The sequence below is a fragment of the Nicotiana tabacum genome, chromosome 22, assembly GCF_000715075.1.
Source record: "Nicotiana tabacum cultivar K326 chromosome 22, ASM71507v2, whole genome shotgun sequence".
Classification (NCBI taxonomy): domain Eukaryota; kingdom Viridiplantae; phylum Streptophyta; class Magnoliopsida; order Solanales; family Solanaceae; genus Nicotiana; species Nicotiana tabacum.
The window spans coordinates 22044316-22055986 of NC_134101.1; the positions used below are offsets into that span (position 1 = coordinate 22044316).

Sequence of the window (11671 nt, forward strand, 5' to 3'; positions counted from 1 at the left end):
CTCTCTCTCTCTCTCTCTCTCTCTCTCTCTCTCTCTCTCTCTCTCTCTCTCTCTCTCTCTCTCTCTCTCTCTCTCTCTCTCTCTCTCTCTCTCTCTCTCTCTCTCTCTCTCTCTCTCTCTCTCTCTCTCTCTCTCTCTCTCTCTCTCTCTCTCTCTCTCTCTCTCTCTCTCTCTCTCTCTCTCTCTCTCTCTCTCTCTCTCTCTCTCTCTCTCTCTCTCTCTCTCTCTCTCTCTCTCTCTCTCTCTCTCTCTCTCTCTCTCTCTCTCTCTCTCTCTCTCTCTCTCTCTCTCTCTCTCTCTCTCTCTCTCTCTCTCTCTCTCTCTCTCTCTCTCTCTCTCTCGATACAATATATCTTGTATCTCTCCATCTATTCAGCAAAAGATCCAAAAAAATGGCAACTTTGAACCCATTTGACCTTCTGGATGATGATGCTGAGGACCCAAGCTTGTTAATTGCTGCTGAGCAGCAAAAACAGGTTCCTCCTCCTGCTTCTGTTCCAAAGAAGGGACCTGCTCAGCAATTTAAGCCTGCTGCTAAGTTGCCCTCTAAGCCCCTCCCTCCATCTGAGGCTGGTAATTTCAACTTTCTGTTAATTATTTGTGCTTATACATGTCTAATTGCTTGGGATATTTAAATACTATATATACTTTGCTGGTGGGAAGTAGCATGTAAATTGCCCAAGAGACCACATGATATAAAATAGATACACACTTTACTCTGAATGTATGCTATGTTTTTTTGCCTTCTTAGTTCGGTACTGCTACAAAGTGTTTAGGGAGTTTTTTTGCTTGCTTTGAACGTCAGTATACTTAAACTAGAACTTTTTTAACTTTTTCCTGTCTTCGAGTGAGTGCTTAATTTACAAAGGTTAGGATACTTTATAGTTTATATCTTGTATTATATTGTCTAGTCTATCTGCTAGTATTTAGAAGTTGGTAAATGTATGCTTTTTTCTCTTCCCTCGGTAAGAAGTCATATAATCAATGATTAAAATCCATTAGATTACCAAATTAGTTGGGGTTGACTGTATATATCCTTTTTATATGTTGCACTCTCTTCATGTCCAATTTATTCTAATGGAGTACTAAATAATTGGTCTTTTAAGGCAAATTAGAGTCTTTCTAAATGTCACACTTATCCCTACACGACAATCAAGTCTACTACCAGAATACTCCTGAAGCCTTGTTGGTGTAGTCTCATGGATGCTTTGTTTCTGTTATTTTATGTTCTTGGCTAAAGTTTGCATTGATCTGAAGGAGTTTTAGTAATTTTGAGAATTTTATCTCTGTGAGTTCGAGCTACCTTGTTCCCTTTTATCGTCTCCTGTCATGAAATAGTTGCAACTGAGGACTAGTACATATGTAAGTCTACAATCTTCTCTTAGGTCATAGGACAGTTTATATCTCTCTACCATGGTGATATTTTTAGGTCATAAGTGATAAAATGATAGTTTCTTCAAGTTTTATGCATGATTTGTCTGTTATTTAGCTGGGTATGGTAGCTTATAAGTAGCTGAAAAGGAGAATGTTCAACTAATTGCTTATTAATGAAAAGTTGTTTGGCTGGTATTTTGGTTGTACTTGAATAAGAGAAATGTCCATTCTTATGGTCTTAATATCTCCACTCTCTCTCTCTCTCTCTCTCTCTCTCTCTCTCTCTCTCTCTCTCTCTCTCTCTCTCTCTCTCTCTCTCTCTCTCTCTCTCTCTCTCACACACACACACACACACACACCTGTTCAGTCGCATGAGTCTGATATTTTTTGCTGACCTTCTCTCTTTAATTTGTATGGAAGTATTGAAGACAATGTAGACGTTTTGTTCTTCTGTTACACTCCACATTCACCACTCATGAGTCGTCCAATTGAGATTCTCCTGGTTTCTTATTTTTCTGATGTTTATTGAGCAGTGAGGGAAGCAAGGAATGATGGCCAGCGTGGAGGAGGCCGTGGGGGTCCACGCGGAGGATTTGGTGGCCGCGGTCGTGGCCGTGGGTTTAACCAATATCCTGCTGATGGTGAGAATACTTTTGGCAGCAGTAATGGGTTCTCTGGAGGGTACAAAGCTTCAGAAGATGGAGATTCAGCGAAGCACTCCGAAAGGAGAGTTGGATATGGAGGACCTCGTGGGGAGTTCCGCGGTGGCCGCCGTGGTGGATTCAGCAATGGTGACACTGCAGATGAACGCCCCAGGAGAGCGTTTGAGCGACGAAGTGGAACTGGACGTGGGTAAGTCATTTAAAGGAACTTCTAAAATGACCTACGCATATTCCACATTTCTTTTTTTTTTCTTTCCGGGGGATCAACTGGTTACAATGTGCTTAGCTGCTTATTTAGCTGGTATGACTTGATTGCTTGAATGCAGTAAGTGTAAGTGCACTCATATTCTTATTGTATAGGAATGAATTTAAACGAGAGGGTGCTGGTCGTGGGAATTGGGGAACTCCCGCTGACGAGTTTGCTCCGTGAGCATTTTCATCTTAATTTCTTTCTTTATTCATCATGTTTGTTGTTTCTTGTAGCATAAGTTTTGTATTCTATCCGAGTTCAGGGAGAAAGAAGAGCCTCTTAATGAGGGAGAGAAGATTGTTGATACCGAGAAACCAGCTGTGCAGGCAGATGCTGAAGACGCTAGCAAGGACTCTCCTGCAGCTGAGCCACAAGAGAAGGAACCAGAGGAGAAGGTAACTATCTTTTTTTTTCTGTGCTGTTTCCACTTGTTAACATGTCTGCTTCTGCTGTTACAAATTAATATCTCTCAGTGCATTATCTTTATCTTGGTTACTTGCTAGTTCTTTTTAATAAAGATACTTGCTAGTTCTTTTATGGTGAATGGTATCATCCTGTCATGGACATTACATATAGTTGTTTAATTGAAACAGCTTTAAATTTGATATGTGAAATCTGGTGGACTACTGCATTTTAACCTTCATCTATTTGCAGGGGATTAGGTTGCCTGGTATTTGTTCATATTGCTTTTGGGTCTGTTATTTGCATATTATATTATCTTGTACTTGTAAGTGTTCATATTTGCTTAAGTATATTGTCTTACTTGCTTGATATGTAGGAAATGACCCTAGAAGAGTATGAGAAGTTATTGGAAGAGAAGAGGAAAGCTTTGTTGGCTCTAAAGCCTGAGGAAAGAAAGGTCAATTTGGACAAAGAGCTTGAGTCCATGCAACTTCTGTCAAACAAGAAAAGTGATGATGAGGTTTTCATTAAATTGGTGAGTTGCTTGGTATATGCTACTATATAGTTGCTATAGTGCTGGCTTTTAAGTACTTGATTATTCTCTATTAGTATGTTAATTGTGCTTGAAAATATTGACAGGGTTCTGAGAAAGACAAGCGTAAGGAGGCAGTGGAAAAGGCCAAGAAGGTACTTTAGGTTCTTTAGTACTGTGAAACATCTATTTTGGTATCTCAGAAGCTGGCTACATGATTTGTTGTATGATTTATCTTTTAGGATGTCTGTGTTACCTCATAATTATACTGCTATTTGTGGTCTGGCATCTTCATTTGTCAACCTATTCCACCTACCTTCTTGCTCCCTTCACATAGTTGTAGGGAGTATGATATAAATGTGAGGGAGGGAAGTTTTCTACATGCCCATCTACGCAGGTGGATGCAATAATAAGGGTGAGGGTGGTAGGCTCTCCCTCCACCTTAAAAAAGAAATAGGGCTAAATATATGGGTCAATAAAAGTAAGAAAGGGTCAACTATTCGTATCAAACTTGTTACCTGCAGAATTTTTGTTGTAGAACTTCGATGAAGTCACATAAAATTTCATATTACTGATTTCTTTAACAAATTTTGGTCAGAAAGCTTTTATTAAAAGCTACATTGTGGTTCCTGCGTTAGCAACAAATCCTAGATCCACTTGTTTAATGAATTTATTGGCTTGATACAACTTGCGAGTTTACCATTGAGTATCAAGTAACTCATGCACTGGCCTTTCAATCTACTTCCCCAGGGACTATGGATTTTATAATCCAATTTGTTCACTTGTCCATTACATGATGTCCTGTCATTTCTGGGTCAAATCATCTCTTTGGTCTTGCTTCTGCTGTTAGCTTTTGCAAAGTGTTGGTGGTCATGTTGCAAATTTAGTGGATTCCTTAAGTAAGCTGTTTATGATGTGCTTGTGTGTTGTTCTAGATGTTACATAGTTATGGACTCTAGGTAAAGTTGTTTCCAAGTTTCGAGGTTTATTTCTGTTGCCCTGACTTCTATTTTCAATAATTTCGTAGTAACATTCTCTTTGCCTTAGTAGGGTAAGGGAATGGCTGGGGCATGAAAGGGTATTTTGGCTATAGTTTAATAAGGGATGTACCTTAAGCTTGGTGAACCTTTTTCCTAAAGCCAGAGGCAGTAGCAATCAAACATATCTTCTGGTGTGGGTAAGCTAGATGAATCCTTGAAGAGCCGGATAGAGTGTGATCTTCAATAAGTTGACCAATTGCTGAATGCGATATATTTGAACTGTGAAATTTTTATATCATCTTCTGTAGCGGGCCTAATTTTTCTTGAATATTTGCAGACAAAAAGCATTAATGAGTTTCTGAAGCCTGCTGATGGAGGAAGTTACTATCGCCGAGGTGGCCGTGGAAGGGGGGGACGTGATCATGGGAGAGATGGTGTTGTTGGTAACAACAGTGTTTCAGCACCATCCATTGAAGATGTTCGCCAATTCCCTTCTTTGGGTGCGAAGTAAGGAAGCAGAACCTACCATCAGAGCTTGAGTCCACTTTTTGCATCATTTATCATGTTTGGGCTCAGTGATGGCAGGATATCTCCAGGAATCTTTGGCAGTTCCTGTATTAGAAATATCTCAAAACCTTCATAGTTCATCTAAGAGTGTAAATTTAGATGACCTGTGAGATTTCATTCCCTCAATATTTCTTTACTTTTGAGATGCACGAATACCATTTCCTTCATATAGGCGTTAGGGTTACTTTTACATTTTTGATTTTAGTTAAAGTGATCAGTTTCTGATCTGAAGTTTATGATAAAACAATTTTGTTCCTTTTGCTAGCTTGCATTGTTTGGTAGGTGTCAAATATTTGTTTTTGTTCAACCAATATTGCCAAGGTTTATCTGCTTTCTTGTGATTCTCATTGCAACTGTCTTTGGCATTGTTAAGAAAATAGATATTAGGCCTAGCTTAACCCAAAAGCTGTTTCATGAGGTAAGTATTGGCGAAGGCACATATATCATTCATTCTTTTAACCAATGTGGGATTTGTAATGATTTTTGCATGTTTCGGCTTGAACATCTTAACATCTGCATGCTGTGACATTTTGTTGAAACTGTAATGATTTCATCTAAAATTTTAAGCGGTTAGATAGCACACTTTAGAGTTGTGTGCTCTTTGATGTATGCTCAAGACATCCTCTATAACTTCTCTTGTTAGTCTAGCAAAATCTCTGAAGTTGTCTGTATATGTTACATTTTCCTTCTGTGTCCTACCGAGTGAATTCAAAATTCAAGTGATCACCACTGAGTTGCTTTTTTTTTCTGGGCATGGACCTCTTGTGGATTCTTGTTCAGCTTTTTTAGAAACTAATTTAGTTGTAAGTTTCACCAACCATAGTATAGGGGTTACTATCATTTTTGACTTAAACACAAGAAGCAGCATACAAAAGTTAGGATCTGTGATTGAGGTGACAACTTTCTTTTAGAAGTCTTTCGACTGATAGCAAGTATAGCCTTAAAGATTGGAAAGAAATCCATGTTTCTTACATTTTGTATTATTGCAATCAAACAACTGACACATTGAGAGTTCGGAGTTGTATTCAATTTATAACTTATACTTGAGTTCAAGTTTTAACTAGTCCTTTCCACATATGGTATTGTATCATAGTTAAGTCTCTTAAAAAATGTCAAAATAGTTGTAGTCCTTCGCTGTAAGTGATAACACCAAATCTTAAAAGCAAAATATGCAAATAATAAAGTGCAGTCGAAGTTTGTACAGACTGGCCAAGAATAAAAGATGGAAGATTTGCCGCAATAAATAGGGTCGCAATTTTGTTGGCAGGTTAATCCTTTTGTTCACAACTGCCATGATTAGTGCCTTTCTTTGTAGGTTAATTCTAAATAAGTTATATTATATTAAGAAAAAGAAGTGTAAAGGCAGGTTGAAGATTGCTTCAAACCTTCAAGCAAAAGGAGAGGTAGGGTGTGAAGGTAGCAAGGTGGAGATCTAATTCAAACTTCTCCCTTGGTGAATCATGAATAGAGGGTGAAATGTAAAAAACGATAGAAGTATCTTCTGAGATGTTGCTAACTAGCATTTTTCACACACTTGGGTTGAACATTCCACCAAATCGTTCATTTACCATTACGTTTAGATATCTGAAAAGGGTGTTGGAGTCATAATCACAACATCTCATGTAATTTGTGTCAAGATCTTTCTTTGTACATCTCTTGTGATTTGTGAATTGCGCCGTGACCTTTGATTGTATTCATTCGTCTGTGATTCAAGCTAAATCTGTGGCTGGAACTGGACGTTCTTGTGTCTTCTTTCTCAATACTCATTATTCTCAAAAGTTTTCTTCGTCGTCTCCCTTTCCTATTAATGAATCATTCTTATTGCTCATCAATTGGTAAAAGAGGCTCCAAATGAGATGTAAATTGATTTTTGGACGCTCAATCAATCCATTTTTCTTTATCATCCCCAAGTCTCAAGCATCTCTTATCTATTTCATATTTTACACCTTACTGGACTTAGCAATACCCCAAAGCCACCTCGTGGAACCCAATAATTGACCACCTCAAAGAGTAGACAAGAGGGCTGAAAACCAGTAGCTCCCAAAGAGTTACACGTCAGAGAAATACGACAGTAAAGACTTGGACGATTGATTAAATCATTCAGATGAAGGTTCAAAGTATGGAATGAAAGCAAACACTATTAATTCCACCAATATTCCTAGTTTTTGTACAAATTTTGCTTAAAATCAAATACTTTGCAAAGAATGGGTTTTTCGCAAAAGGCTGAAAAATATATAGTATCTTCACATCAAACTACTGAGGGACTAATTTTACATGCCACATCAGAAGCATCATCATGCTAATTCCTTTCAAGTTGAGCAGCAACCGCTCTTTTGGCTGACAGGTTGTCCACGGATCTGCACAGTTGGAGGCCGAGCATTGTTCGCTGCAGGTTGGGTGGCCATCCTACAAAAGCAAAGAATCATAATAAGTCATCCTTACAAAGAGATTCAGAGGTATATCTATGAATGTCCGATTTCTGATACCTGTCCTTGATTGAAGCAGCCATGGCCATGAAAGCCTGCTCCACATTGGTCGCACTTTTTGCACTTGTTTCCATAAAAGGAATACCAATTTCATCAGCGAAAGCCTGCATATTATGCATTCCATTAAGTTATAATACAAGCTCTAGCGGACAGAGGCATCCTCTCCCAAGTTTCAGGGACAGAGTCTAGAATAAAGGTGTAGTGGCCGACTCCTTACCTGAGCTGTTTCAGTGGCAACTACCTTTTGTGCTGTGAGGTCACACTTGTTTCCCACAAGAAGCTTGTTTACATTATCACTCGCATATCGATCAATTTCACTCAACCATTGCTTGACATTATTAAAGCTCTCTTGATCAGTCACATCATAAACCACCTGAAGAGATGCCCATCAGAATAAGATCTCCTTGATAAATAAAAAATGAAATCCATGAACAAGTAGGAGAAAGAATGTATTTCTCACAATTATGCCATGAGCCCCGCGATAGTAACTGCTGGTGATTGTCCTAAAACGTTCTTGACCAGCGGTGTCCCACTGCATGTAACAGGGCAGAGAAAAATTAGTCTCTAAGAGAACTAAAACAAGTCGAGAATGGATCATATTATTTGTAGATTCTATCAAGTAGATTGCGGGTTCTAACTCAATTTCTGTCTCTCTTAATTTATGGAAAACAACACAGGGGATTACAAGATTCTGGCTAATTGCAATCCCTTCGATGACGTAAATTGCCAAGGCACTTGGAGTTCAAATACTTACAATTTGAAGTTTTATGGTTTTTCCATCCTGTTCCACTGTGCGGATTTTCTACAAGAGAATGCAATTGTTACTGATATCCTGCAAACATTTATTATGAAGACATTATACTGAGTGGATGGATCACTTACGAAGTCCACGCCAATGGTGCTAATGTAACTTTCAAGATATGAATCATCCTGGAAAACAGAAAAGAGAGAAAAACTAAGGAAAAGCCCATTTTCTTCTATAAAGATTGTTATACATTACAACAAAAATGCTGGGTAGTTTAAAAGCAATATAAACATGAAAATGACAAATTCAAATCAGAAAATGAGGACAATAAGATGTAGTAAATTCAACATAAAAAATCATTCCATTCAACAGCAATAGAAGGTAATGCAGTCTCGATATTCAGGCCAAAGTGGAACTTAGAGATACCCTTCTGTTCCCAACACATAATTTATATGTGATATTAGATCATAGATATGAAAAAGTTAAAAGTTTCCTCAATCTCTTATGAGATGAACATCAGCAAGCTAAAAAATTCAATGAAAATGCATACACAGACAGTTAAGAACATGTATATACTTGGGGGGGGGGGGGGGGGGGGGGTTATACAGGAAACGAGTACAGCTCGGCTGATGATCTTCTTTCTAAATCATCAAGCAAAGATTAAATAAAAGTAATTCCAAAACCCCAAAAGATATGCACCAGTAAAAAAGGAAACTTAGATGAGAAGGAAAAGGTATTCACATCACATTTCAACTGGGAAGCAAACCTAGTGAAATAATGCAATTACTTACAGCAAATCTAAGAAGGAGACATGATTTGCCAACACCAGAGTCTCCAATAAGCAAAAGCTTGAAAAGATAATCGCTGCATGGAAGATTACAACATCAGATAAGCCATATAAGTTCAAAAGATATCCAGATAAATAAATCATAAGATAAATATAATATAGCACAGTGCATGTATCATCGACATCCATAATTAAAACGCTTATAAAGCACCAAATGTTTTCAGAAGAACAAATCAAACATCACTATTTCCATGAAAAAGACCCTCTTCTATTACCACCAAGGCTTATAATCTAATAAACCGGTTGGAGCAATAGGCGTGGATTGAATTCTCACTATCCCCTTCCCCTTTCCCTACGTAAGGGAACAAATTTTATAAAAATCCCTCCTACTATGATCCTCAGAAGTATAATGGGAGGAAATTGAAAAGGAAAAAATTATGAATGTAGCTAACAGCTTAATTACAGAGATAGGTTGGATACTTGGCTGATGAAGAATTCTTCTTTTACTTGAATAGTTGAATTCTAGTCCTTTCCTCTCTTTCTTTTATATCTCCATCGTTTTCTTTGGCTTCTTTCTTTCTCGAAGTGCCGTTTTGTAGCTATGCAATTTCCTTAGTTTTCAAGAAGGATTTGATATTACTTTTCACTTTTTTCTAAACTTATGATTATGTTAGCACCGCTAACTTCAGTTCAAGGATTTAAACTGCACGTCTGGTAAAATTGAAAGCTGAATATGTTCAGTGGAATAACACAGGGACCAAAACCAAAACAAAACAATAACTCAACTGCCAAAAGCTATTTTTCCGATCCGTAACCATGATTCACCGATCTAGAATATCCGCTCAACCGAAAAGAAAAATTAACAGTAGAAAAACAAAAATCTCAACAAAGCAGAAAACAGATCCAAAAGAAATTCATCAAAAGCACAATAACTGAAATCATCACGAATTTTAAAAAACAAACAGCAGATGCTACTTGAAATAAAAAAGCAAAAAAGAGAGAAAAGAAACATACTATTCTGGATTCATGACTGCTAAAACGTATGAGATCGGTCAAAATATGGAAGCGGTGAATTCAACAAGTATTTGGGATTTTTCCGGCAGGAAAGAGAAGATGAAAATAGAACGGCGAAAGTTGGACTTCTTAAAGAAGGCTAAACTGTTGGAAGTTGAGTTGGATTTGTAAAGGTGGGTTTCGTGACATGGCAATTAAAACGAATGCATTCCACGTGTAATACAGTTAGATATAGTTTTTTTGAATATATATTAAATCATAAAATGTTAAATAGTTTGTCCCTTGCATGATTTGATGTGACACCGAGTGCAAATGAATTTTTTGTGTGACCACTATTGTTATCTATATATTTTTCTTGTTAGATATAAAAAGATGAAAATAAAAAGCTTATACGTAAATATTGTAGTATTTGAGAAAATATTTCAATATATTTTCATATTTTTCTTGCAAAATATACATATGCTTAGAGGGTCATATGAGATGGTTGTTTATCAATATTGTCTATGTTGTCATTATGTAAGTTAGTCTATCATGAATAAAATATTGGGATATATAATGAACGGCAAAACAAAATTTTATTTCGGTTATAGTATTATGTTAGGATACATTTTTAAAATAAAACTAATGTATTTCACGTAAGAAAAGAATTTAGCCCTCCAGAATCAATTGTAGTATTTAGCCCTCCAGAATCAATTGTAGTAGTTATTAAGTTATTAATAGAAGATAAGAGTTTTCTTTTAGTTTCACCATCCATAATCCATGACCGAAATTGTGATTATAAATCTTTCCCTATATGTAGAATGTCCTAATATTTAGGATTTTAAAATCATTAAGATTTTATGAATTATTTGTTAAAACATAGTTTTCAAATACGTAAGATCTTGTCCATATGAGATTCTGTGTTGGGGAAACTTTGTGCTTTACTTATCTATCTTCTATATACACTATATTAAAAGCACAAAACCCCTTAGCGAAATGTGGTTCACCTTTTTTACCCCTTAAAATAAATTTTATCTTAGACAAAATCGTAATTTTATGTTTTTTTCTAATATTTAAAAATTTAAAATCAACTAAAACTTTATCTATTAAAACTTCTATATTAAAATATTATGTAAGAAGTCCTCAAATTTAGGTCATTAAAATCATCTAAATTTTTTCCTTGTATAGATTAAAGTCCTAATATTTAGAACCAAATATAAAATTAAGAAATAAATTTTGACGTTGAAAACTTAGATATCTTGCCACTAACCATTAGATTTGAATTCAAGTTATTAAAGGAAAAAATTAAAGAACTACTACTATTTTTCTTTACTTGGCGAAAAGAACTACTATTATTGATTTTCTAAAGTGAAGCTAGATGAGGAATTGGGATTAAAACAAGCCAAGAAACGACAAATATGAGGGATTTAATTTCTATCTATTAATGAAGAGCCTTTTGATAGGTGCAAAGATGGTGAATTTATTAGTAATATAAACTATTAATTATTTTTAATAATATGAACTCCAACCAAACAAATATTTGGTCAATCTTTTAATGATGGACGACTACAATTACAGATTAATTAGTACTGAAGTTGACCTAATTAATAAAATCATAAAGTTTTCTAACAAAATTAACTTAGAGTTGCTTGAATAATATATGTCACCAAAAATTCACCCATGAAAAGATAATATATAAATATCCCCTTAAAGTTTCATTGCACTTTTCTCCTAAATTAATTATTTAAACCATTGCATACACGTAAATTTATATAACTATTTTCCTAAAAGTATAGTTCAATCCTAAAGTTGTTTACCTGTAAAACGGTACAGTTGCATTTATACGTGATTTCTAGACAAGTGAATTAATTTGATCTTGAAATAATACAATAA

The 11671-nt window shown here is 36.0% G+C and overlaps 2 protein-coding genes across 3 annotated transcripts; one reads left to right on the forward strand and one right to left on the reverse strand.

Annotated features, from left to right (window-relative positions):
* The first annotated feature begins 337 nt into the window (after positions 1–337).
* LOC107776241 (RGG repeats nuclear RNA binding protein A-like) lies at positions 338–5108 on the forward strand. 2 transcript variants are annotated; one of them, XM_016596113.2, is made up of 7 exons: positions 338–573; positions 1908–2226; positions 2397–2462; positions 2549–2681; positions 3065–3223; positions 3328–3375; positions 4538–5108. In XM_016596113.2, the coding sequence occupies exons 1-7, from the start codon at positions 393–395 to the stop codon at positions 4709–4711; spliced, it is 1080 nt and encodes a 359-aa protein (XP_016451599.2). In that variant the 5' UTR covers positions 338–392; the 3' UTR covers positions 4712–5108. The 2 variants fall into 2 exon arrangements, with proteins under 2 accessions (XP_016451599.2, XP_016451600.2); XM_016596114.2 differs by lacking the exon at positions 2397–2462.
* Positions 5109–6887: 1779 nt separating this feature from the next.
* On the reverse strand, positions 6888–9959 carry LOC107776243 (GTP-binding protein YPTM2). Its single transcript, XM_016596115.2, has 8 exons — positions 9800–9959; positions 8790–8862; positions 8136–8183; positions 8008–8055; positions 7714–7785; positions 7471–7626; positions 7254–7357; positions 6888–7173 (listed from the first exon to the last, which is right to left on the reverse strand). Exons 1-8 carry the CDS (start codon positions 9811–9813, stop codon positions 7077–7079), a joined length of 612 nt encoding a protein of 203 aa, XP_016451601.2. The 5' UTR covers positions 9814–9959; the 3' UTR covers positions 6888–7076.
* Positions 9960–11671: the final 1712 nt, after the last annotated feature.